The 22,798-nt window shown below is 41.2% G+C and overlaps 1 protein-coding gene across 2 annotated transcripts in view; it reads left to right on the forward strand.

The window, feature by feature from the left end:
- Window positions 1-5,088: 5,088 nt before the first annotated feature.
- mxi1 (max interactor 1, dimerization protein) overlaps window positions 5,089-22,798 on the forward strand; it is a 51,073-nt gene continuing 33,363 nt past the window's right edge. Inside the window, exons 1-3 of one of the 2 annotated variants that reach the window (XM_070876527.1) lie at window positions 5,089-5,470; window positions 13,183-13,270; window positions 17,681-17,710. In XM_070876527.1, the coding sequence (XP_070732628.1) occupies window positions 5,338-5,470; window positions 13,183-13,270; window positions 17,681-17,710 (251 nt within the window). In that variant the 5' untranslated portion in view covers window positions 5,089-5,337. Of the gene's footprint in view, window positions 5,471-12,635; window positions 12,916-13,182; window positions 13,271-17,680; window positions 17,711-22,798 lie in introns of those variants that run through there. The other variant, XM_070876528.1, reaches the window with a different exon arrangement.

Consider the following 22,798-nt stretch of genomic DNA (forward strand, 5'->3'; position numbering starts at 1 on the left):
CAACTTTCACAGTATTCTGGCCACAGCCTCGCCCCATAAAAAATATCATTCAAGAAAAAATATACCATCTTCAATTAATGAATGATAAAAATATTTTCCAGCACCGATAAACAGCGTGTGGCTTTTATACAGATTCCAGACCACCGCGGGTCAGAGTGCACGTGTTGTTTGCATTTACAAATACAGTGTACCAGTATAAATGGTGAACAGGAGATCAATGAAAAGGAAAGGCTGTCACAACAATTAAATCATCCCAGTAACACGAATGTCTGAAAACACAGTGCTCAGCAGCAATGCTGCGAATTACTGGACTGCAATATTTGCTTACTTTTTTCCCATAAATCGCTGCTTTTAAAAACAGGCTGATCAGATATCCTTTTGACGTTGTAGGAGCTCCTTTCATAATGAGAAGATGCAAGGTACTTGTTGTGTCCTTAGATGCTCTAACAAGGACTCCACGAGGCAGTGTGTTGTACTTGAACTGTAGTGATCTTAGTCCTTTATTAGTTAACTCCAGAGTGAGGATCACACCTGGTGGCCTGCCTTTTATACTAGGTCAGGCACACTAAACTGGGTGGTGGTGAGGGAGATGCTCAGAGGCTGCAGGGTGACTTGGACAGGTTAGGTGAGTGGGCAAATGTATGGCAGATGCAGTATAATGTGGATAAATGTGAGGTTATCCACTTTGGGGGCAAAAACGCAATGACAGAATATTATCTGAATGGTGGCAGATTAGGAAAAGGGAAGGTGCAACGAGACCTGGGTGTCATGGTTCATCAGTCATTGAAAGTTGGCATACAGATACAGCAGGTGGTGAAGGCGGCAAATGGTATGTTGGCCTTCATAGCTAGGAGATTTACGTATAGGAGCAGGGAGGTCTTACTGCAGTTGTACAGGGCCTTGGTGAGGCCTCACCTGGAATATTGTGTTCAGTTTTGGTCTCCTAATCTGAGGAAGGACATTCTTGCTATTGAGGGAGTGCAACAAAGGTTCACCAGACTGATTCCTGGGATGGCTAGACTGACATATGAGGAGAGACTGGATTAACTGGGCCTTTATACATTGGAGTTTAGAAGGATGAGAGGGAATTTCATAGAAACATAAGATTCTGACAGGATGGGACAGGTTAGATGCGAGTAGAATGTTCCCGATGTTGGGGAAGTCCAGAACCAGGGGACACAGTCTTAGGATAAGGGGTAGGCCATTTAGGACTGAGATGAGGAGAAACTTCTTCACTCAGAGAGTTGTTAACTTGTGGAATTCCCTGCTGCAGAGAGTTGTTGATGCCAGTTCATTGGATATATTCAAGAGGGAGTTAGATATGGCCCTTATGGCTAAGGGGATCAAGGGATATGGAGAGAAAGCAGGAAAGGGGTACTGAGGGAATGATCAGCCATGGTCTTATTGAATGGTGGTGCAGGCTCAAAGGGCTGAATGGCCTACTCCTGCACCTATTTTCTATGTACAGGTAACCTACGCGTTTCCCACTGCTGTGCCCTCTGGTGGCACACCTTAAGATAATGCCAACAGTGGCCATGACAGTACATATCTTTCCCACCCATTTTCTCCCTTTAAATTGGTGGGGTGTGACAGGGAGTCCTCCAGTATGTCACCCAAAGTGGCCATCTTGAGATGAGACTCTGTAGGCAAGACCATTCAAATGGGGGGGGGGGGGGGGGGAAAGAAAGGGGGTAGTGTCACCTGATGTAGTTCTCACTAGATAACATCCCAGCAGGAGTCACTGGTCTCCACACCCACCCCCAACCCAGGAATGCTGAGACCAACTGAAGGGCCCCCACCAGTGCCCCAACTGAGATTAACAATGTCAGCACAGACCAGTGATTAAACCAGGAGGCTAAGAAACCAACCAAGTCCCACACTTTTCTGAAAATTTGGAGTTGAATGAATTCTACGACAGTGTGTATTCAGTGGACAGCACGGATTAGCGGTAATTTTCCAGGTACAGATTGATGTCGGGGAACCTCGCTCACTTGGTGCATACTGGGAAAATTACCTCCATTGTGTCACAGAGCGAGGAGTTTTAGCTTTGCTCCTGTGATTTTCCAGTCAATTCTTGATCCTCCTTAGCCACCATGTCAGCTGTGGTTCCAGTGGGTAGCAACCTCGCCTTTGAGTCAGAAGGTTCTGGGTTCAAGTCCCACTCCAGAGACTTGAGCACATAAATCTAGTGCAGTATTGAGGGAGTGGTGCACTGTCGGAGGTGCTGTATTTCAGATGGGACATTAAACCCTCTCAGGTGGACGTAAAAGATCCTGTGGCACTGTTTCGAAGGAGAGCAGGGGCGTTATCCCTGATGTCCTGGCCAATATTTATCTTTCAATCAACATCAGTAAAAGCAGATTATTAGCACACTGCCATGTGTGGGATTTTTCTGTGTGCAAATTGGCTGTCGGGTTTCCCACATTACAACAGTGACTACACTTCAAAAAGTACTTCATTGGCTGTAAAGCACTTTGGGACATCCTGAGGTTGTGAAAGGCACTACGTAAAAGTAAGTCTTTCTTTCAGGTGAGAGCTCACTCAGAGGTCGGGTACTTCCCCACAGGGAGGGAGCGAATACTAGAGATGGAGACACTTGGGCCACTCGACTGTTAATGTCTGGTTTTCTTTTTTTTTTAAATTGTCCTGTGAAGCATTATTTTGGAATTTCCTAAGATGGCTGCTTTTTTTTTTCCAGTCAACAAGTTTAAAAAAAATAATTGCCGCAATGTTGTTAATTAAAATATCTTCAGTGCCTGGGTGATATGGGTTTGTTTCCATCTCAACAATCCTCCAAGAGGCAGTCATGATGAGTGGCACTCTGGGCAAGTGTTGCTGGAAATTGAGGGTGCCTGGGTATTGGCCGAGACCAACATTAGGCTGACTTTGATGAGTGTGCCCCCATTGCCAAATAGCACGTGGATACTCGGGATTAAATTCCTCCAAGTGAAAAAAGGGGATGAATACTTGTTTCCTCAATAATTCGTAACACTAACAAAATTGGATTCTCGGAGATTGCATGTTTCAAAGCCATTACCTGCACGTTCCTGTGATTTCAGGAACAGATTGTTAATCGTTAAGAAAAATAGGCATTGTCCTAAATTTTTGTTCAAAAATGAATTTTGGGCTCACTGCCTAGACTTGTACATGAAACAGTTAGATGAGCTATTCAAAGGCCTGTTGATACCCAGGTATCCCAGCATAAGACAGCACTGTTTGAAGAGGGGGAAGAAATTAAATTATTTTTTAAGAACATAAGAAATAGGAGCAGGAGTAGGCCATATGGCCCCTCGAGCCTGCTCCACCATTTAATATGATCATGGCTGATCCAATCATGGACTCAGGTCCACTTCCTTGCCCGCTTCCCATAACCCTTTATTCCCTTATCGTTTAAGAAACTGTTTATTTCAGGTCTTAAATTTATTCAGTGACCCAGCTTCCACAGCTCTCTGAGGCAGCGAATTCCACAGATTTACAATCCTCAGAGAAGAAATTTCTCCTCATCAGTTTTAAATGGGCGGCCCCTTATTCTAAGATTATACCCTCTAGTTCTAGTCTCCCCTATCAGTGGAAACATCCTCTGCATCCACTTTGTCAAGGCCCCTCAATCTTGTATGTTTCGATAAGATCACCTCTCATTCTTCTGAATTCCAATGAGTAGAGGCCCAACCCCCTCATCTCCAGAATCAACCTATTGAACCTTTTATTAATTGCCTCCAAAGCATTTCTTAAATATGGAAACCAAAATTGTATGCAGTATTCCAAGTGAAGCCTCACCAATACCCTGTATAACTGTCGTATAGTAGGATGTGCATTCATCCCCACAATTCTCTACATGATTTATTGAAGGAGGCACTTTGCCAATGAGAGGGGAAAAATCACTGGAGGATCCCCTGGTGCTCTTCACTCCTGGCATGTTGTGGAATATTATACTGAGCAGAGGATTGGGAACAGGCTGCTTCCATTCCCCTCTCCAGCCCCACTAAGGCTGTAAATAACTCATGATGCAGTGTCAGTTGTGGCTCAGCGTAGGGGTGAAGAGGAAAGGGGGAGGCAGCATTCTCACCTATGAGTCAGAAGGTTGTGGGTTCAAGTCTCACTCCAGAGACTTGAGCTCATAAATCTAAGCTGACACTCCAATACAGTGCTGAGGGAGTGCTGCACTGTCAGTGGTGCCATCTTTCTGATGAGAGGTTAAACAAAGGTCTGCTCTCTCAGATGGATATAAAGATCCCATGGCACTATTTAAGAGCAGGGGAGTTATCCCCAGTGTCCTGGTCAATATTTATCCCTCAATCAACATCACTAAAACAGATTATCTGGTCATTATAACATTGCTGTTTGAGGGAGCTTGCTGTGCGCAAATTGGCTGCCGCGTTTCCTACATTACAACAGTACTTCATTGGCTATAAAGCGCTTTGGGAGATCTGGTGGTCGAGAAAGGTGCTATAGAAATGCAAGTCTTTCTTTTTTAACTAAAAGTGCAAAAAATAACTTTTTTTTTTTTAAATGGAGGGTTGAGGGGAAGAAAGCCTTCTTAGAAACATCCACTTCTCTAATTCTGCTGTATAATGTACAAATTTTTCATTTCCCCAAATGTTACATGGTACAATGCAAGTCAGGAGTCGAGATTACTACAATATGCAACAAATATTGACAGTTAATAGTCTTTACAAGTGAGACTGTGAGCTTAGTTACAAGTTGCTGAGGTGAGATTAAAGCCTGCAGTGAGGGTGTGGAATGAGTCAACGAGCAAAGTTGAAATAAAGAGTATTTTTTTTAATTAAACAGAGGTGCATTGAAAAAAATTTTTTTTTTTTTTAAAAACACACACTCATTGTTTCACTTTAGTCAAAAAGAACATTTTATATATTGACCTTATGAAACATAAAACTTGATACTTTTGTGGTTGACCACGAGAGCTGGTATTGCAGAGAGAACCGGCATGATCTTACGTTACTGTGCCAGCCAATGGATCCGTTGAATGCTCTGTGTGTGAGTTGAGACATGGGCGCTTAAATGTCACATAGTGGCGCGCTGGAGTCGACAATATAAAAAAAAGAGGCGGCAGTACCGCGTCCTGGGAGCATTTTCTGCTGGATTGGACCAGGCGCTGAGACTCGCGGGAATCGCTCAATAACTCTATTCATCCCCGGCACCAGACACAGACAGGCTGAGCCTCACATGTGTAAGTGAGAGAGAGAGAGAGAGAGAGAGAGAGAATGGGAAAACGCGGAAGGCCCAGGAAAGACGTGCAATTATAATTGCCTGTCATTTATCTCCAGCCCTCTGATCAGCAGCAAGCCGCTTCTGTAACTCGGCTGGGATCTCGCAGCAATGTCGCGATTCCCTCTCAATAACATCCTGAATACAGAAGAGTCTGTGGACCAGATCAACACTTTTCTGCAAAGTGTTCAAATCCTCCTGGAAGCGGCCAGTCACTTAGAAAGGACCGAGACGGAAAACGAGAGTAAGTGCGGGGCATTAATCCTGACCGTCTGAAACTGACATGGAAATATACACGCGTTAGTTTAAAAAAAAAATCACATCAGATTTTCTACTGACTGCTTTTCGATGTGGCTGAACTGCAGAACACAGGACAAACTTAAGTTAACTATTTAGTCATCGACTGAAACTAAAGTTTCTGTGGGATTAACGTGTCAGATTTTTTTTATCCTCTCTCCACAGCACAGGTGTATGATCCACAAAGCAACTAAAAACATAGATCAAATATTTTTTTTTAAAGAGTTAGGAGAATATTGCATTGTGTTTTCGGATACAATTATTTTTTGGGAAAAAAAGCTTAATTTTAATTGGAGGCGGGAGGTATAGATAATGATATATTATATGAATATAAACATTCTAAATATAATTTTACACTTTATTGGAAAGTTTGAGTATTTAAAATGTATAATAAATGGAAGGTAGAAAACAAACTCTAGGCACGCTACACAAAGAAAGACGACACTCAGGCATCCTGTATAATTAACATCTGGTCGCTGTTTTTCCCCTTTGAACAGATCAAATGTGAACATTTAGTGATTCCTATCTCAGAGTCACTGTTCTCCATTAGTGTAATGATAATATTCACAGTAAAGATTTTTTAAAAAACGGGTTGGACTTCTAGATCCGTTTGAAACCAGCGAATAAAAGGTGGTAAAATAAAAACTCCTTTGCTTTTGTAACTGGAAAAAAAAAATCACACAATCAGTCTCGTGTTAATGTCCCGTGCTCTTTTAATCTCAGAAACGTGTTGGAAGGCGATGGGACAAATATCCTCTGCTGTTAAACTCCCTGCCCTATCTCCCCCAGACAATTCTGTGCATCATTACACAACACAGACAGGCACATAAAGTGCAGCCCTGCAACATGAGGTGCCTTTCCTTCGAATAATCAGGATCCCTTTGATACTAGTTTTTTTAAAAAAATGTTCGGTATCACTGGCTGGCGAGTCCAGCCGTGGTTTTGAGTACGTGATGACAGGTAATTTCTCAGTGCAACAGGGCATAAAATACGTGGGGCTAGAAATTGCATTGGCTTACACTGGGCGGTATGGGCCATTGTGGGCGATAACCAGGTTGGCGAGAAATTGCCCAGTTGAGTTACGCCGGCAGTTTTGAGATACCGCTGGGGAGCGGAGTGCACCGTCCTCAGATCGCCCTGGCGCGATATTTGGCTCAGCGGTGACCCATAAGTAAGTATGAAAAAAAACGTCCACGAGAATCAGGTGAGTAGCTCTGCAAGAAAAAGGTTAGTAATTGGTTTTTTTACTCATTATTTTAAAATTCTTTTGTGCGCTGATTTGTTAAAGGGGTCTTGAGAATGTTTATATGATTTTTTTTATGTTCTGTTTTTTGAAAAAATATTTTTAGTGTTTTTCTCCTCTTAGGCCCAACCCACAGCCTTGGGGTAAATTTTTGGTGAATTTTTTATTTATCGTCCATTTTCTTTAGGAACTGCTCAATTGACCCAAAATTCCACGCATTTTTTTTTGGGGGGGGGGGGGGTTAAGTTTTCGCCAGCGATAATCTTGGGAATCTTAGCGGCCTTTTGGGCGGCAATTGGGCGCTGGCAGGTTGATAGGAAATTCTAGCCCTTGATCGCCACATGCTTTGAAAAGCACAGGCAAGTGATACACAGTCATGTGTTGTAATAAGCAACAGATGTCTGAGTCTCTCTCCCCCAGGTAACAATACACCCCTAAACAATCAAATTTACCTGCATTCTGCACATTAATTTATTTTAAAAATAATAATCCAATTAGATTGTTGTTTTTTTTTCCTCAGTAGGATATTACGCTTTAGTAAAATGTCACAATGACAATCACAACAGGCGAAAGCAAACAATAACTCTTGTGCATTTAGCCCCCGTTTAAAGATGGTGCATGGGGAAGGTCTTTGTACCAAAATGCTTACTGCCCCTAGTTACTAGTCAACACAAGATTAACTAAACAGACTTGGGCCAGTTATTAACAGAGAACCAGTGCCCTCTGTTTCTCCCTATACAGTTCCTTCCTGATAGGATACAGTTTACTAATAACAAAGGTTGCTAGATGTAATGAGGGGGAGAACCCACTGTCTGCATGGCGTGAATCAGTGTATGTTTAGTCCCGTTTAGAGTTATGCTTCAGTCAAGTCAGACTCCACAAAACTAACGAGGTTTTTCTTTGCTTTAGCAGTTTCAAAATTACTACAGGTTAATCTGCATGATTTCTCAACAGTTCAATTCTTGGCAACTTAAAATGGTAATTGTATGCATCTGAGAAAATTGCATCAACTGTTAAAATGATACAAATGTGGTTTTAAAAAAAAAAGCCATTACTATTGATTTCACTAGAATTCAATTGAGGGAAACAACACATTTTTGACAATGAATTTGTTCTTGCAAATGTTGCTCCCTTCCCCACTCCATACACAGCAAGTTCTGTACAGTCATTTCACCAGGCCATCATTTACGTGGCTGGTAGTTTGCTTACTAGTGAAGCTGTACAGCCTTGTGATATTCTGTAGGTTATCAGGCAGGTCGGAGTGAAATGGTTTTCATGCCTATTTTTTTCCTACTTAGCAGCATGGATGAGAGTTGATGAAACCCAATAGGGATTGGCAATGTTCAAGCTGGAGTGCTGACCACCATCAGAACTTCACTCCAGCGCTGGGGGTTTATAATTCCAGCATCTGTGGCCTTGAATATCAAAAATATGCAACTCAAGTAGGGCATTGCTTATTCTTATTTATTTTGGTTTTTTTCTTCTTTACGTCTTGATCTACCTCTTCTCATGCTCTCTTCAACCATGTTGGTGTCCCACACTGTGGCTCTTGGGTAGGGGTGCATTTACACTAGAAGTTTAGCATTGGTGTGAGGCAGATTTATCTTTACACTAAAACCTGCAAAGTGTAAGTCCAGAGTTAAGACTACGCCTGACTCCAGAGGGAGCTAGTGAAATTCCTTCTTCCAGGATTTAGGCTACATTTATATTATATCTGTGATGTTAGTGAAGCAAAAATACATCGCACTTGTAATGTAAATATGGCTTGGGTTTCTCCATTATAATATGTGCATTGGTTCATGTACGCATTTTGAGATCAACAGAAATAAAAAAAATCAGGAGAGAGAGAGAGAGAGAGAGAGTATACAAGGGATGGTGGATTCGATATTGCCCAAAGTAAAAAAAAAAGTGTTTCCCCACAGAAACAAAAGAGAGAGAAAAAAATCAATCTAGGCCATGTTTAAAACACCTCCCAGTGATTGCTCCTGAAAGCCACAGGCTGAGGCCTACAGCAGGTGCTCTGTCTGCATGGCCTGAATCAGGAACAAAAATGCATTTAAAATGGGAGACAGTGTAATTGGTTGAAGCACAGATTAAACTGGTATTAATGAATCATCTGAATTTGTATTTCCTTAACTTTCCTCCCCTCTTGAAAATTCTGACTCACGGTAGGATGATACATTAGCCAATAACCACATGTGGCTAATTGGGAATCCAAATGTGGATAATTGCATTCGATTAGTAAATAAAAAAATGAGTTATAGACTGTCATTTGGCATGTTATCTCAGTACTCATATTCACATAGTATATTCTCGTGAACTTTAATTTTTTTGTGTACGTTTGTTGGTAAAATGGAGAGATAAAAAGCAGTGTGCACATGGTTTTTGATCACGGCGTACTTTATTTCCATGGTTACTGAATGGTGGTGGGGGTTATGTAACTATACACGTTAAGTAAATTTACCTGTATTGTGTGCGTGTGTACAAGGCCTTTTCTACTAATATTAGTGCACGTGGCTAAAACAGAGTAGCCATATGCATAACCTCTGGTTAGTCAGCAATTTCTATTGGGCAACATTCCCACAGGCACTGGCAGTCATTACTTCACCCAAGTGGCCATTCCTCATGCAAGAGCTTGGAAAGTGAATGTTGGCAGACGATTTACCTGAGGGAGGTATTACAGCAAAGCATGAGCCCAAGATCGACTCGGCAGTTACTTGAGCACAAAAATCTAGGCTGACTGACACTCCAGTGCAGTGCTGAGGGAGCCCTGCACTGTCGGAGACACCATCTTTCGGATGGGACATTAATCGAGGCCCCGTCTGCTCTCTCAGATGGACGCAAAAGATCCCATGGAACGATTTTGAAGACGAGCAGGGGAGTTATCCCCGGTGTCCTCGCCAATATTTATCCCTCAATCAACATCTAAAAATTAGATTATCTGGTCATTAACGCATCGCTGTTTGAGAGAGCTTACTGGGTGAAAATTGGCTGCCGCATTTCCAACATTACAACAGTGATTACACTGCAAAAAGTACTTCATTGGCTGTAAAGCGCTTTGGGACATCCAGTGGTTGTGAAAGGTGCTATAGAAATGCAGGTTTCTTTTTTCCCCCTTTTATTCTCACCCAATAGCCACACACATGCACAATTTTTTAGCAGAAGTCACTGGGTCTGTTTTTTTCCCTCTCCTGCATGAGGCTGATTGGCCATAATTATAACATTAATATAACTGCATATTAGCATGTTTAAAAAAAAATGAAATTGCTTAGTCATTCCCATTTTGAAACATGTTTTCTCATCCTTCAATAGGACAGACTGGTGCCCTTCTTTCAAACCACGAGCATTGCTCCTTCTAAAAAGTAGTGTTCTGAATATTGGTCTAATCCTGCAAATAAATAGCCTAAATAGTTACATTGTGTGGCCAATTAGAGGCTAATTGCTGAGGTAAATTTCTACATTGACAACTGTTTATAAACTCCCAGCTCCTGCCCCTGGGCTAAGGCCATGTTATCAAGGTCAGAAAAACAAAGTAGAACATGTCTGGCTTTCTATCCCATTTTTAAATACTTTTTTCCACTAACATTGTTTTGGAGCGGAAGAGTGATTATCTGACATATACATTGTTGTATAAACTGATTTTGATTTATACATAATTATGACAATCTATATGTACTGTGATAATAAAATGAATTGCAACAAAATTAAACAGCTAGCCAAATGTACCTGCATTTCATTAATTAACTATTTGGATAGAGGCTGAAAAATTACATAAACAGGAGGGCTGGAGAGTACAAATATCCATTGTGCTCCAAAGGGGATCTAAAAAAATCACTTCGAACTCTCAAGGCTAGCAAAACTTCCTATGCCATAGCAGAACCAATTAGGGGAAATATTCTAAAGTTTCAATTTCCTATTGAAAATACATTTGCAGCAGGACTGGGTACAAATATAAACATTTGGAACAAAATAGTGCTAAAGAGCTGCCAACATCTCATTTTCTCTCCACACACACATTAAAAAAATCAATTATGTTGTGTTTTATTGGATGTGGGTAGTCATGGGTCACGATGATTTTGCTTTTATGTAAAATAATAATAATTCCTTTGAGAAGTTGTGGCTCAGCACCAGCTTGTTGATATCAAAGACACTCCCAAAAGTAGAATCAACATTTAAAATATTCACAACCTTTGTTGTCAATTGATTAGGTTCTTGCTTAACTATTATAAAACAAGATTCCAAAAGCTGCCGCCAACTATGGACTACAAATGTCTTTAGAGATGACTATCTGAAGACTTTTCTGGATAAGCATCACATCTCTCAAACATCGCATATCAAGTACACAAACACAACATAGCATAGCAATGAGATGCATGGCCAGTTAATCTGTTTTTGAGCTGTTATTTGAAGCTGGCATGTTGGCCAGCATCCAGAAAATGTCACAGGATCTTTAACATTTACCTGCAACGCTGAAACAGGCATAAGAGGTGTTCAGTTTAATATCTCATCTGAAGAAAAGTACAAACTTCTGTCTAAAAGGCAAGAAAGAATGCTGCCAAATTGAACCAAACTGCAAAATGTGCATTAGCATCAATATTTAATACAAAAAACTGGTATTTCCAGCATTTACTATTTTTGTTTTACATAAAAATGATGCTCCCAGTTTTGAGGAAGTAACTTTGTGTGTCAGCTGTGGCTCAGTGGGTAGCTTATCGCCTGATTCAGAAGGTTGTGGGTTGGAGGTCTCACTCCAGAGATTGAGCACAAAAATCTAGGCCGTCATTCCAGTGCAGTGCTGAGGGAGTGCTGCACTTTCAGAGGTGCTGTCTTTCAGGTGAGATGTTAAACTGAGGCCCCATCTGCCCTCTCAGGTGGACTAAAGAATCCCTTGGCATTATTTCAAAGAAGAGCAGGGGAATTCTTCCCGGTGTCCTGGCCAATATTTATCCCTCAATCAACATAACAAAAACATTATCTGGTCATTATCACATTGCTGTTTGTGGGAGCTTGCGGTGTGCATATTGCTGCTGCATTTCCTACATTACAACAGTGACTACACTGCCAAAAAAAGGTACCTCTTTGGCTGTAAAGTGCTTTGGGACGTCCGGTGGTCGTGAAAGGCGCTATATAAATGCAGGTCTTTTGTATACTGATTACAAGGATATGACAGTCCAATCTTTTGACAGATCTAAAAATAAAGCTATCCAATTTACTGCAACAAAGTTTTCAATATTAATACATTCGTTACTTTCAGTAACAAATTGTATTGGAGGCACGAAGTTGCACTTGTATAAGAGTGAATGAAACCCACCTGTGCACCGTCGCGGTATTGCTCCCGTGCAAGCTTGCTTTTGTCTTTTAAATTTCCCGGGGCTGGACGCACACGAAGACGCCTGCGTCCCCTGTGACACCCGGATGTGCTCCCCGACATGTGCTTTTCACATGTTAGAAAAAAAGCCGAGCCACCGATTGGGCACGGCACTGCAGACGTCACGAGGTAGACCCCGCCCTCTCCGGGCGGAGCTCCACCAACGAGGAAAAAGCCACTCTCCTCCTGTGACGTAACGTGTTGCCAGGTTCGCTCGCACTTGCTGGCAGATCAGGAGGGCGTGGGGGGGCTCGATCGTCGACGTAGGGTGGGGGGGCCGGGGCATTGTGGGAAGTGCAGTCCGCCCACCCGACTCGGCTGGGCGGACGGGCGCGAAGAAGAACTATATTTCCCGGCATGCAGTGAGCGCGGCAACAGTGAGGGCGGGCGGGGTGAACGAGAGAGGGAGAGCCTAGCGGTGATGGACGCCTGCGCAATGGAGCGGCTCTGTTGAAGCCGTCCTCCTCGATATATCCTGAGGTAAACAAACTTGGACTGAGAGAGAGTGAGAGGAGGGTCGGCTGCTCGCACATCGCTCGCTTTTTCCCCCTTTTTTAGCCTTTCATTTTTTTATTTAAGCATTTTTTTCCTTTTTTAAAAAATAAAATCCACCCTTTTTTACTTTTTTTTTTACATGTATTGTGTGTATATATAATAATTATATATATATATATACACACACATACACACACGACCGAATTATAAATAATGAACGCAGTACAATTAATCAACATCCAGAGATTGATAGAAGCAGCCGACTATTTAGAGAGGAGAGATCGAGGTAAACAAAAAAAAGAACATTCCCGGGATTTGCGAATAAAGAAATCCGATTAATTATTATTTATTTATTTAAAAAAATTCAAATCGCCAAGAGTTCCAACTGCCATTAACCGCAGTGGAAGAAGCAGCAAACAGCAACAACCCTCGAACGCTTACAAAAATATCGCTCCCTCTCTGAAGATTTATATCTCTTTTTAACATAAACTGCAGTAGTACATTTAAAAAGCAAAAAAATACCAACGTGAACTTGTTTTTGTTTTCCTTTCAGAAGCTGAGCACGGATATGCCTCGACGTTACCCTGCACTGTCGAGGCGACGAGGAAGAAAATGAAAACCAAAAAGAATTCGAGCAATAGGTAAAAAATGTCCCTGTCTTATTTGATTTCTTGATAAATATACATGTCCCCCCCAAAAAAAAGTGGATTAAAGTCGGGGTAAATGAAAGCCAAGCGCTGTTTATGTGGTTGCCACTGACTGTACCCGCCATTTTATATATTTTTAATTTATTTTTCAAATCCGACTGACCTTACAGCTGGGAAGCTGTGACTGAGGAAAGTATATCAAACTTTTCAAATAAACATAACAGCTTTTCCTCTTTGCAAACATTTTGTGTGTGTGTGGTGAGTAGTGCAAAGAGTTGGAGGGAAAAGAAAATGCAGAGCTAATTTTTTATGGGGGGGGAAAGAGGGTTTCGAGCGCCATCTGTAATCAGCTGATTGTCAGATTTACAGTTTTGAAAACACACAATGATGTGAAATGTGAAAAGGGGGTCCCACGGAAATACCGATATATTTCACATCTGAATTTTATCTCATGGCATTTTACCTGTAAGGATAGTTCATAAATTCCTCCCCCCCCCCCATGTACCTGTAATTTACAGTACAATAATTTACAGAATAAAAAAAATCTAATGTACATAAACGATAAAAAATAGGAAGAGACCCAATTATTTCAGTTGTATTTTCTTGCATGTCAGAGACTGTTACGGGAATCGTGCAATATAATTGGAGGATCAAGGTCTTGCATTCAGTTATTTATGTTTAACTAATTCTGTGTGGTCTCGATGAGCAAAATAGACATTTTATGGTTGAGGTCATGGAAATTTGTGAGTAAAATTTAATTAACCCTCATCATGATACACACAATTGTTTTGCTCTCCCTAAATAATACTTTGTTTCACCTAAATAAACATAATTCAAAGTGTGGCTTGAAACTGGTTATTTTTAAGTAAACATTCAAACTGCTCACCTGTCAATTTCTATTAATTTTTTTTGGAATCAAATGTTTCTTTCTAGATGGTGTAACATAAAAAATGTAGGAGAGTTTATGACTAATCATTACTGTGTGGTATGTAGATTATGGAAATGTTTTGACTACATGCTCGAGATGAAAGGCAATATTGCAACTAAAAATAATCTGGGTTTTTTAATTAGAGGTTTTAATTTTCAAATTGCAATATAATGCAAACTCAGTGCTTTATAGTGCATGTCATTGCTAAAACAGGTTTTGATGTGTCTGTCCCCTTCCCACTTCCAGCATAACAGGAGGGGGTCATTTTTCTTGGTGTAAAGGTGATACCAAAACTTGCTGAAGCCAAAATAAACACAATGCATAAGGAGTCTCAATGGTCAAGTGACATCCACATATGCATTTGATATTCGCCCCCTCAAATTTTTCCCCTTCTCTTGGGGAAGGCACTCACATCTGCTATGGTGCAGTTCAATGGGGGCTAGTGGCCTCCCAGTACCTCACACAAGTCTCCTAAATACCTCATCTGTGACTTGAGACAGTAAGTGCTGTCTGCCAATTCACTGTGGCTGGTATAGTTCAGATCAATCCTGCCCTCATCAGACATCCACGCCCACATTTTGCTCTTAAGTTTTTTGATGAAATCAAAAGCAGGAACTACAGCTTATTTCATTGCCCTCCCTAATCCAGCCCAATTGCAACACACCTATCACCCACTGTTAAATCTGCTAACTCAGCACAGATCAGAAACTGGACCTGGTATCTTCTCATCTGCAATATGCCGTGCAGTGCATTTAAGTCATAGGTGAAGCCTCAGATGATTATCTTTAGGTACCAACTAGTAAAGTTTCAGTTCATTGTTAACCAATAAGATGGCTAAACTGATGCCTGATTATCAAAGGCTATTAGTTCAGCGTGGAGTGCTGTTGTTTTAGTTATATGCCTCCCACATTCCACCCTACGTAAACTAGAGATGATCCAAAACTTGGCTGTCCGTGTCCCAACTCGCACCAAGCCCCACTCACCCATCACCCCTGTGCTCATTGACCTACATTGGCTTCCGGTTAAGCAACGTCTCGATTTCAAAATTCTCCATGGCCTTATTTTCGCATCTCTCCGTGGCCTCGCCCCCCCCCTATCTCTGTAATCTTCTCCAGCTCCACAACCCCACCCCCCCCCGCTCCCCAAGATGTCTGTGCTCCTCTAATTCTGCCCTCATGAGCATCCCTGATTGTAATTGCCCAACCATTGGTGGCCATGTCTTCTGTTGCCTAGGCCCCAAGTTCTGGAACTCCCTACCTAAATCTCTCCGCCTCTCTACCTCACTTTCCTCCTTCAAGACGCTCCTTAAAACATACCTTTTTGACCAAGCTTTTGGTCACCTGCGCTAATTTCAACTTATGTGGCTCGGTGTCAAATTCTTATCGCATAATACTCTTGTGAAGCGCCTTGGGACATTTCACTATGTTAAAGATTAAAGGTGCTATATAAATACAAATTGTTGTTGTTTAATTAATTTTCAGTCAGTTTAAGAATTGAATGGGCTCACCCCCCCCCTTCCAGTGTCAGCTGTGGCTCAGTGGACAGCAGTCTCGCCATTGAGTCAGAAGGTTGTGTGTTCAAGTCCAATTCCAGAGTTTTGAGCATAAAAATCTAGGCTGACACTCCAGTGCAGTACTGAGGGAGCGCTGCACTGTTGGAGGTGAGGTCTTTTGGATGAGACATTCAAACGAGGCCCTGTCTGCTCTCTCAGGTGGACATAAAAGCACTATTTCAATAAAGAGCAGGGGAGCTATCCTGGTGTCCTGGCCAATATTTATTCCTCAATGAGCATCACCAAAAACAGTTTATCTGGTCGTTATCACATTGCTGTTTGTGGGAGCTTGCTGTGTGCAAATTGGCTGCCGCATTTCCTACATTACAATAGTGACTACACTTCAAAAGTTCTTAATTGGCTGTAAAACACTTTAGGACGTCCTGAGGTTGTGAAAGGAGTTATAGAAATGCAAGTCCTGTGGTAAATTCACTAATAGTGTGGTACTGAGCTGTCCAGACCAGAAAGAATTCAAGTTCCATTCCAAGACACTAATCTCATCTAAGGTGGTATTGGGATTGCTACAGTTGGACTCAGCGCTCCAAGCTAGGAAGGATGAGAAATAATCCAATTTACCTGCTTCTGAGCACTGACTAGTAACCAGTGCCATAATGAGTTTGTATGTTAGATGTCAAATGAGAGCAGGATAGGGATGAGCTTTGTTGACTCCCACAAACAAATAATCTTTACAGGCATTGGATGAAGGCAGGATTGGGTTCTGCTCTAAAGCCCTCATCCTTGATTACCTGCTGCTTACTATCAAGGTTCACACATGAACCATAGTCACAGGCTAGGTACCAGAGAGCTACTAGTGGCCTTGAAATTGTACCCTGCCATGGGACGATATCCTTTTTGGAGTGAGAAATTTTTGGAAAAATTAATATATATTCCTTGCATTGAAATATGTTTTTAAAGTTCTGCTTTGATGTAATTTTTTGATAGGTGATAAGTTGAATGTATTTTTGGATGACACATTGAATATACAAAAATACATTCAACTGTCATCCCTCAAATGCTAGCTAGTTTGAACATTTTCTAAAATGATACGTTCAGGAATTCATCGGTGTAAGTGAATGTTTCATTTAAGTTGTTTAAATAACTTGAAGAAATCTGTACATTGCTTTGTGTATAACTACACTTTTACTGCAGATCATGATATTGTGGTCTAATTGAGTGGCGATAGGTAGCCAGAAGCCTCGCTGCTTGTTTTTTTGTTTGTTCTTGGAAGCCTTTCTTGATGATGTTACGATGCATATTCAAATGAAAGAATGTTTTTAATCTACTGTTGACTTCTTATTGGCCATTCCCCCTATAATCAGGGGTTGGTGTCTTTCTCCTATGATTCACAGTGGGACTTTGGAATTCACAGATTTTTTAGGGCATTTTATTTCTCCAATTAAAAAGGAGCAACATTATTAATATTGGATTTTAACCATAGGGAAACATGCTCGTTGTATAGTTAAATATGGAAATCATCTCCAGCTTCAGAACAGGAAGGTCCAAGATTCAATCTTTGGTCTGTGCTGTGTTATCTGATCCCAGTTGTGGCATTCCACCTGGCCTCAGCATCCCTGGTTTGGGGACAAACAAAAATCAATCCAAATTCCTGCCTATGATTGCTGTCCAATGGCTCCTGCTGGGAAGTTGGGTGAAGACAGGATCAGGCTCAGCAGTGGCGTCTCTCAAGATCTAATAGCCTACTGACACTCACTCTTTAGGTATAAGAACGGCCACTTGGATAAAATACCAAAGGGCAAGTGGCACGTGCGAGTCAGCACCTTCAGTAGAGGAGGGAAGAATATTGGAGGAACAAAAAAAAACACAGGTTAATTAAGTTTAAATGTGACCAGTTTACTTCTCACTGGTTCTGATAGAGATGTTTTAAAAATGCATTCAAAATAACTGCTAAATTTCTGTCTTGCAGATCTACACACAATGAATTAGAAAAGAACCGGTAAGTCACTTTCAAAAAGGACTGTCACTCACTTATGTATGTAATGGGCATGAAGATTTCATTTTCATATATATATTAAATTGTATGTAATTTTTAATTTCTAAAACCTGAGTCATAAGACCTGACTTACAATAAAATAAGGAAGGCGGCTACCAATTTTGATATGGGTCTAACTTTGAGAGTCAGAGAAGCAATGTGTTTGCAAAATGCAAGAAGATGTCTGACCTACTTTAACCAGAAAATCTGTATGCAGAATACTGATTGCCTTTTTTTTCCTGACATACTGAACTCTGATTGGATCACATGATAGTGTTGTTGCTAAGGTGTCAGGTTACTGAGGCACTGTTAGTGAGCTCTTATAATGTGAGGAAAAAACCTGAATGGTCACATCATTCCAGAAGCAGAACTGTTATTTACTCTACAGAAACAATCCATCATGCACCGTGCTCTAACTTTTCATTGAATTGGTAGAAGTAGAATGGCACAAAAAATTGCAGTGTTCTGGGGGTTTCATTGACCTCAGAGAAATTTCACAATTTTCCAGAATTATTTTTCATTGTTGATTTACAATGTGCTGATTTGAAAATTAACGTTTTATTCTAAACTATTGTGCCCAAGGTGACAGTTTTCATGCTGAAGATAGTTTAGCATTAACACCAAGCACTCCTAAATTGAAGAGTAACGCTCCCTTTATTTTGCTGCAACAGTGTGCTTCCCCGGAACCCATATTTTAGAAAGGCATCCCCTGTGACATTAGACAGGAGTTTTCCATTGCTCATAGCAGCCATCTTCTGGCATCTGAGTGTGATTTTCAATTCATTGCTTATTTTTGGCATTTTGTGTTGAGGACTTTTGCCTGTTCAGACCTGGGTTGAGGCTATCCAATCGCATTTTAGTTAGTACCTATACAACCACAGAAGGAGGAGACTTCCGTCCAGTAAGTCAGCATGCGATTTGAACCATGTCCTGGAAGTGAAAAGGCAATGTACCAAGAGACTGCCATCCAGTCTCTTTGGCTTTTATAATTTTGTGAAAAATAACCTGCTATGTGAATGATCTTTTAATAGTATTGCATCACTCACTCCCCTGCTGTGACATTTAATCATGTTCCTTAAGATTATCCAATGTTTATAATTAATTTGTTGTGGTGATGATACTGTAGAACTGTTTAATTGCATGCAATAAACATTTGTTGAGTGGTTCCATATTTGCACTCTAAATTTTAAATCATGCATCAACTTCTGCTTTCCAGAATACACTTTGTAGTTGGGTATTTTCACAGTAATTATATTTCCCTAGGCTAGTTATTTCTATAAAAATTAATTTTTTAATGTGGAAAATAACAGTTTTTACATTATAATAAAGACAGACATGAGGGGTGGAAGAAAAATTGGTAGGTAAATTGCAGCACATATTCTGGAGTAAAACATTGAGTTACATATAATCATACAACTCCTGATGAGTGATTTATTTTCTGTAATTCACAGCTGAAATCGGCCCTAATGAATATAGCCCGAGTTATTTCATTCTGCTCTACATTGTGCAGAGGATGGAATGGTTGGTAGTTTGACATGAGTGCTGTTGTGTTCTGATGTGTACTTGGATTAGGGCAGCATGTGTTTGTGCAGTGCTACATTTCATCTGGTTTAAGTCCTGTAAAAGAAGCTTCCGTGCCACTTTTACACGAGGCAAATTTTCCCCACCTACAAAATTTTTTAAACTGGCGCACAGACCCTAAAAACATCATTAGGAAAACCCCTACCTGCAGTTAGAGAATCCACGCTGGCCTACTGCTATCCCTGGCCGAAGGGACTTCCATTTAGTCTGCAATTTAACTTACCTTACAGTTTAAGACAAAATATAAACTATAAACCGCTATAAATATAAAATAAATAAAAACTCACCCATATTGATGATCCTATGATGAAAAAAGAATGATGGCAGGAAAAAAATCCTTACCTTTTTCCATAGATGTCCTCACGGATGCACAGTTGGATCACAAAAATAATTTTTTTTTTACATTCGTGCACAACGTGCATCCGCAGTGGGTTAGAATATTTTTTTTTCCTCGCATGCGCTGTGCCGTTTCAGTGCTCATTGGAGGCTCCGCCTTGCAGAGTTGAATCAGGTAGTGCTGGTGCCAGAGAGTGCGCATATGGTGGAGAAAATACTACTTTAAATTTTCAGCACTGAGGTGCCTAAAAAAAAAGGTAAGTTGAGGGCATTTTTTTCCTTTGGGGAAATTTTAGGCCAATGCCTGGCTCATATATATAATATATATATATATATATATATATATACTGGGGATGATTTTTCTCCTTACCACTTGGGGCAGTTCGCCATTACAGGTACAAAATCCCTAACCACCAAACTCTCAAATGTTCCACTTGAGCTGGTGCAAAATGTATTATTTATTTAGTTATATTTATTATGACTTATTATTATGTTAATGACTTTACATGTTGGATAAGTCATTTTCATGAGTGCTGTCATGTGTTGGTCTAGCTATTTGAAATGTATTTGATCCAATTCTTAACTTCATTATAGAACTTCATTAGAATTTCTGGGTAGAGAAGTCTATGCTTCTATTGAAACAAAGAAAACGTTTTAACAGCACTCAACCAAATAAAGGGATGATGGGTTGAAAATAATAATGACCTTTCCCTAGCATGGTGGTAACTGTCACAGGTGGGACAGATGGTGGGACATAGGTGGGACACATGACAAAGTTTGTGGCTCTCGTTTTGGACTGTTCAGCCACCAAAGAACTCAATTCAGGAGTGGAAGCAAGTCTTCTTCGATTCCAAGGGACTGCCTATGATGATGATGATGATGAGGTAACTGTCTATTGTCCACTAACGAGGTAGAAAATTGATAGCCTGGGTATACTTTTTAAACCATTAGAACCAGGTAGTGAATACATAACAAGGAATATTGCAGTATTCAGAAAGGTTACAGTTACCTAACTTTGTTTCAAGTAGCTTGCCTCTGTTTTCTCTCTGTGTCCATGAAAAAGTACAGATAGCTTTAAATGCGGATTTGTGACTTTAGTAAATTGAAGATATTATATTATAATTACAGTAATATTGAGAACATGGGCAGGTAATCTTGTCTTAGACTTCTGCCTTTGTCATTCTCAAAGGGTTGCAAGAAAGTAGCCTGGTGCATTAATGATGTGGCGGATTACACGCTCTCCATTTGACCTCTTTGTTTGGCGAAGTATCTTAACTCTGCTTGCTGCTCCCTTCTCACAACCTGGTCGAGAACAGGAATCTGCCATGTGGACTATCCTGAGTGTGCACATATGCACACTCATCATTGTAGAACAGTCGGGTGATTTTAACTCTCCCCAATTGGCTCCATTCCCCGCTCTCTTCCCACTGATCTATGATTTTAATGCTGCAAGTTTTGGCAGTCCATGAGACACCCACCATACTCCTGTGGGAGTCTCATGAATAAATGCAAATCAGAGTCCTATGACACACATGGAACTCTAATAGAATTTTAACAGTCTCCTGAGCGGGGCAGCTGCTCTGTCAGGTAATCCAGTTGTAAAGCCAGCAAGGCCCACTAAACCAAGTTTAAAAAAAAAAACATTTTAGTAGATCCTGGAGGAACAGGAGTGGTCCTCCAAGCCCCACAAGGAAATTCGAGAGGGGAGAAATTTGGTTGTTTGACGCCACCATTAGCGCCAGAGAGGGTTGCTAAGGGGCCGCCAAACACCGACTGCCTGAGTGCTGTGCTATGACAGCCTGCTGCGAACTTCACTGGTAGTTTAGTGGCGGCGCTATCATTTAGCGCTGCGCACTCTAGCGCACCCACTTGGTGACATCAAGAATGTGCGACGCGTTTCCGAAATTGCTTTCGCCTCTGTAGCGCCTGCCGCTATTCCCGACAGGGAAGCAGACGGTGCACAGAGGATCCCAGGGTGATATCACAGGTATTGAAGAGGTAAGTGCTGAGAGTCAAATTTTTAACAATTACTTGCCACTCTTACCTGTGGACGCTGTTGGTAGCCTCCCTTCCATTTTTTTGCAGGTTTCACATGGTCGACCTCACATCCTCTTTAGGCGCTAGGATGCCGGTATCGCTCTACTGCCCTGCGATGTGAGGCGCCTTTGGACATTTCACTATGTTAAAGACGCTATATAAATACAAGTTGTTGTTTAGCTCCCTAAGACGATTGTGCATCGCTTCTCTTAGTGCTCCACTCTCCTCTTGGGGCTATACAACTGAATATCGCACTTTGAGGTGGGAGACATTGCCCGGCACTAAAGGTAGCACCCCGATGGCGTCACCGTTTCAAAGCGGGCAATACTGAATTTCTAGCCCTAGGTCTCTGCTGTCCCAGGCTCCTCAAACCCCTGCCACCTGTGCCCCACCCACGAGACCCTGCAAACGCTACCCCCTTCCCGGATTTAACTTGCCACCACCGGCCATCTTCCGATGCTGGTGGGTGGCCTCTGGGTCACCTGGTTTTCCTCCTTCCCTGCTGACCAGCTGTTGCTTTCTGATGGAAACAGCTAAGCAGCTGACCAGCGTGATTCAAATTAGGCACAGCAGTTAAAATCTGCTGAGTCTCTGACTTAGACACCTGGACGGAATTTCCGTCCATTCCTACTGGGAGTTAAAATCAGCTCTAGTAAATTCAAACAAAAATACATTCAACCAATTGTGGATGCAATACAATCCGATTTTACTAAAATTGATGTGTGACTTCCAGAGATTGGAGAAATGGAGATAAAGCAATCCTGCTTAATTCCTTCAAAAAGGACTTTTCTTATCTGGTTGCCAATCAGATTGGCATTTAAAGGGATGGATATAGATTTATCATCAATCATTTGATTTTAACTGAGTTTGGACCTTACAAAACCTTCTTAAACTTATTTTTCTGACCACACTTTCAACCCTCTTCCCAAATGTTTCCTCCTACTGGGTATGACATTGAACTATGAAATGCCTTAGGAGATTTTGCTGTATGAAAGACACAATGGTTGTGAGCTGTTGTTGGCAATAACTGGCGTCACCAGAGATGTAGATGCAAAGGTTTGAGCCATCTGTTCGAAGGATACCTGCAAATACCATGCA

Source organism: Pristiophorus japonicus, chromosome 3 (genome assembly GCF_044704955.1).
Source record: "Pristiophorus japonicus isolate sPriJap1 chromosome 3, sPriJap1.hap1, whole genome shotgun sequence".
Lineage (NCBI taxonomy): Eukaryota > Metazoa > Chordata > Chondrichthyes > Pristiophoridae > Pristiophorus > Pristiophorus japonicus.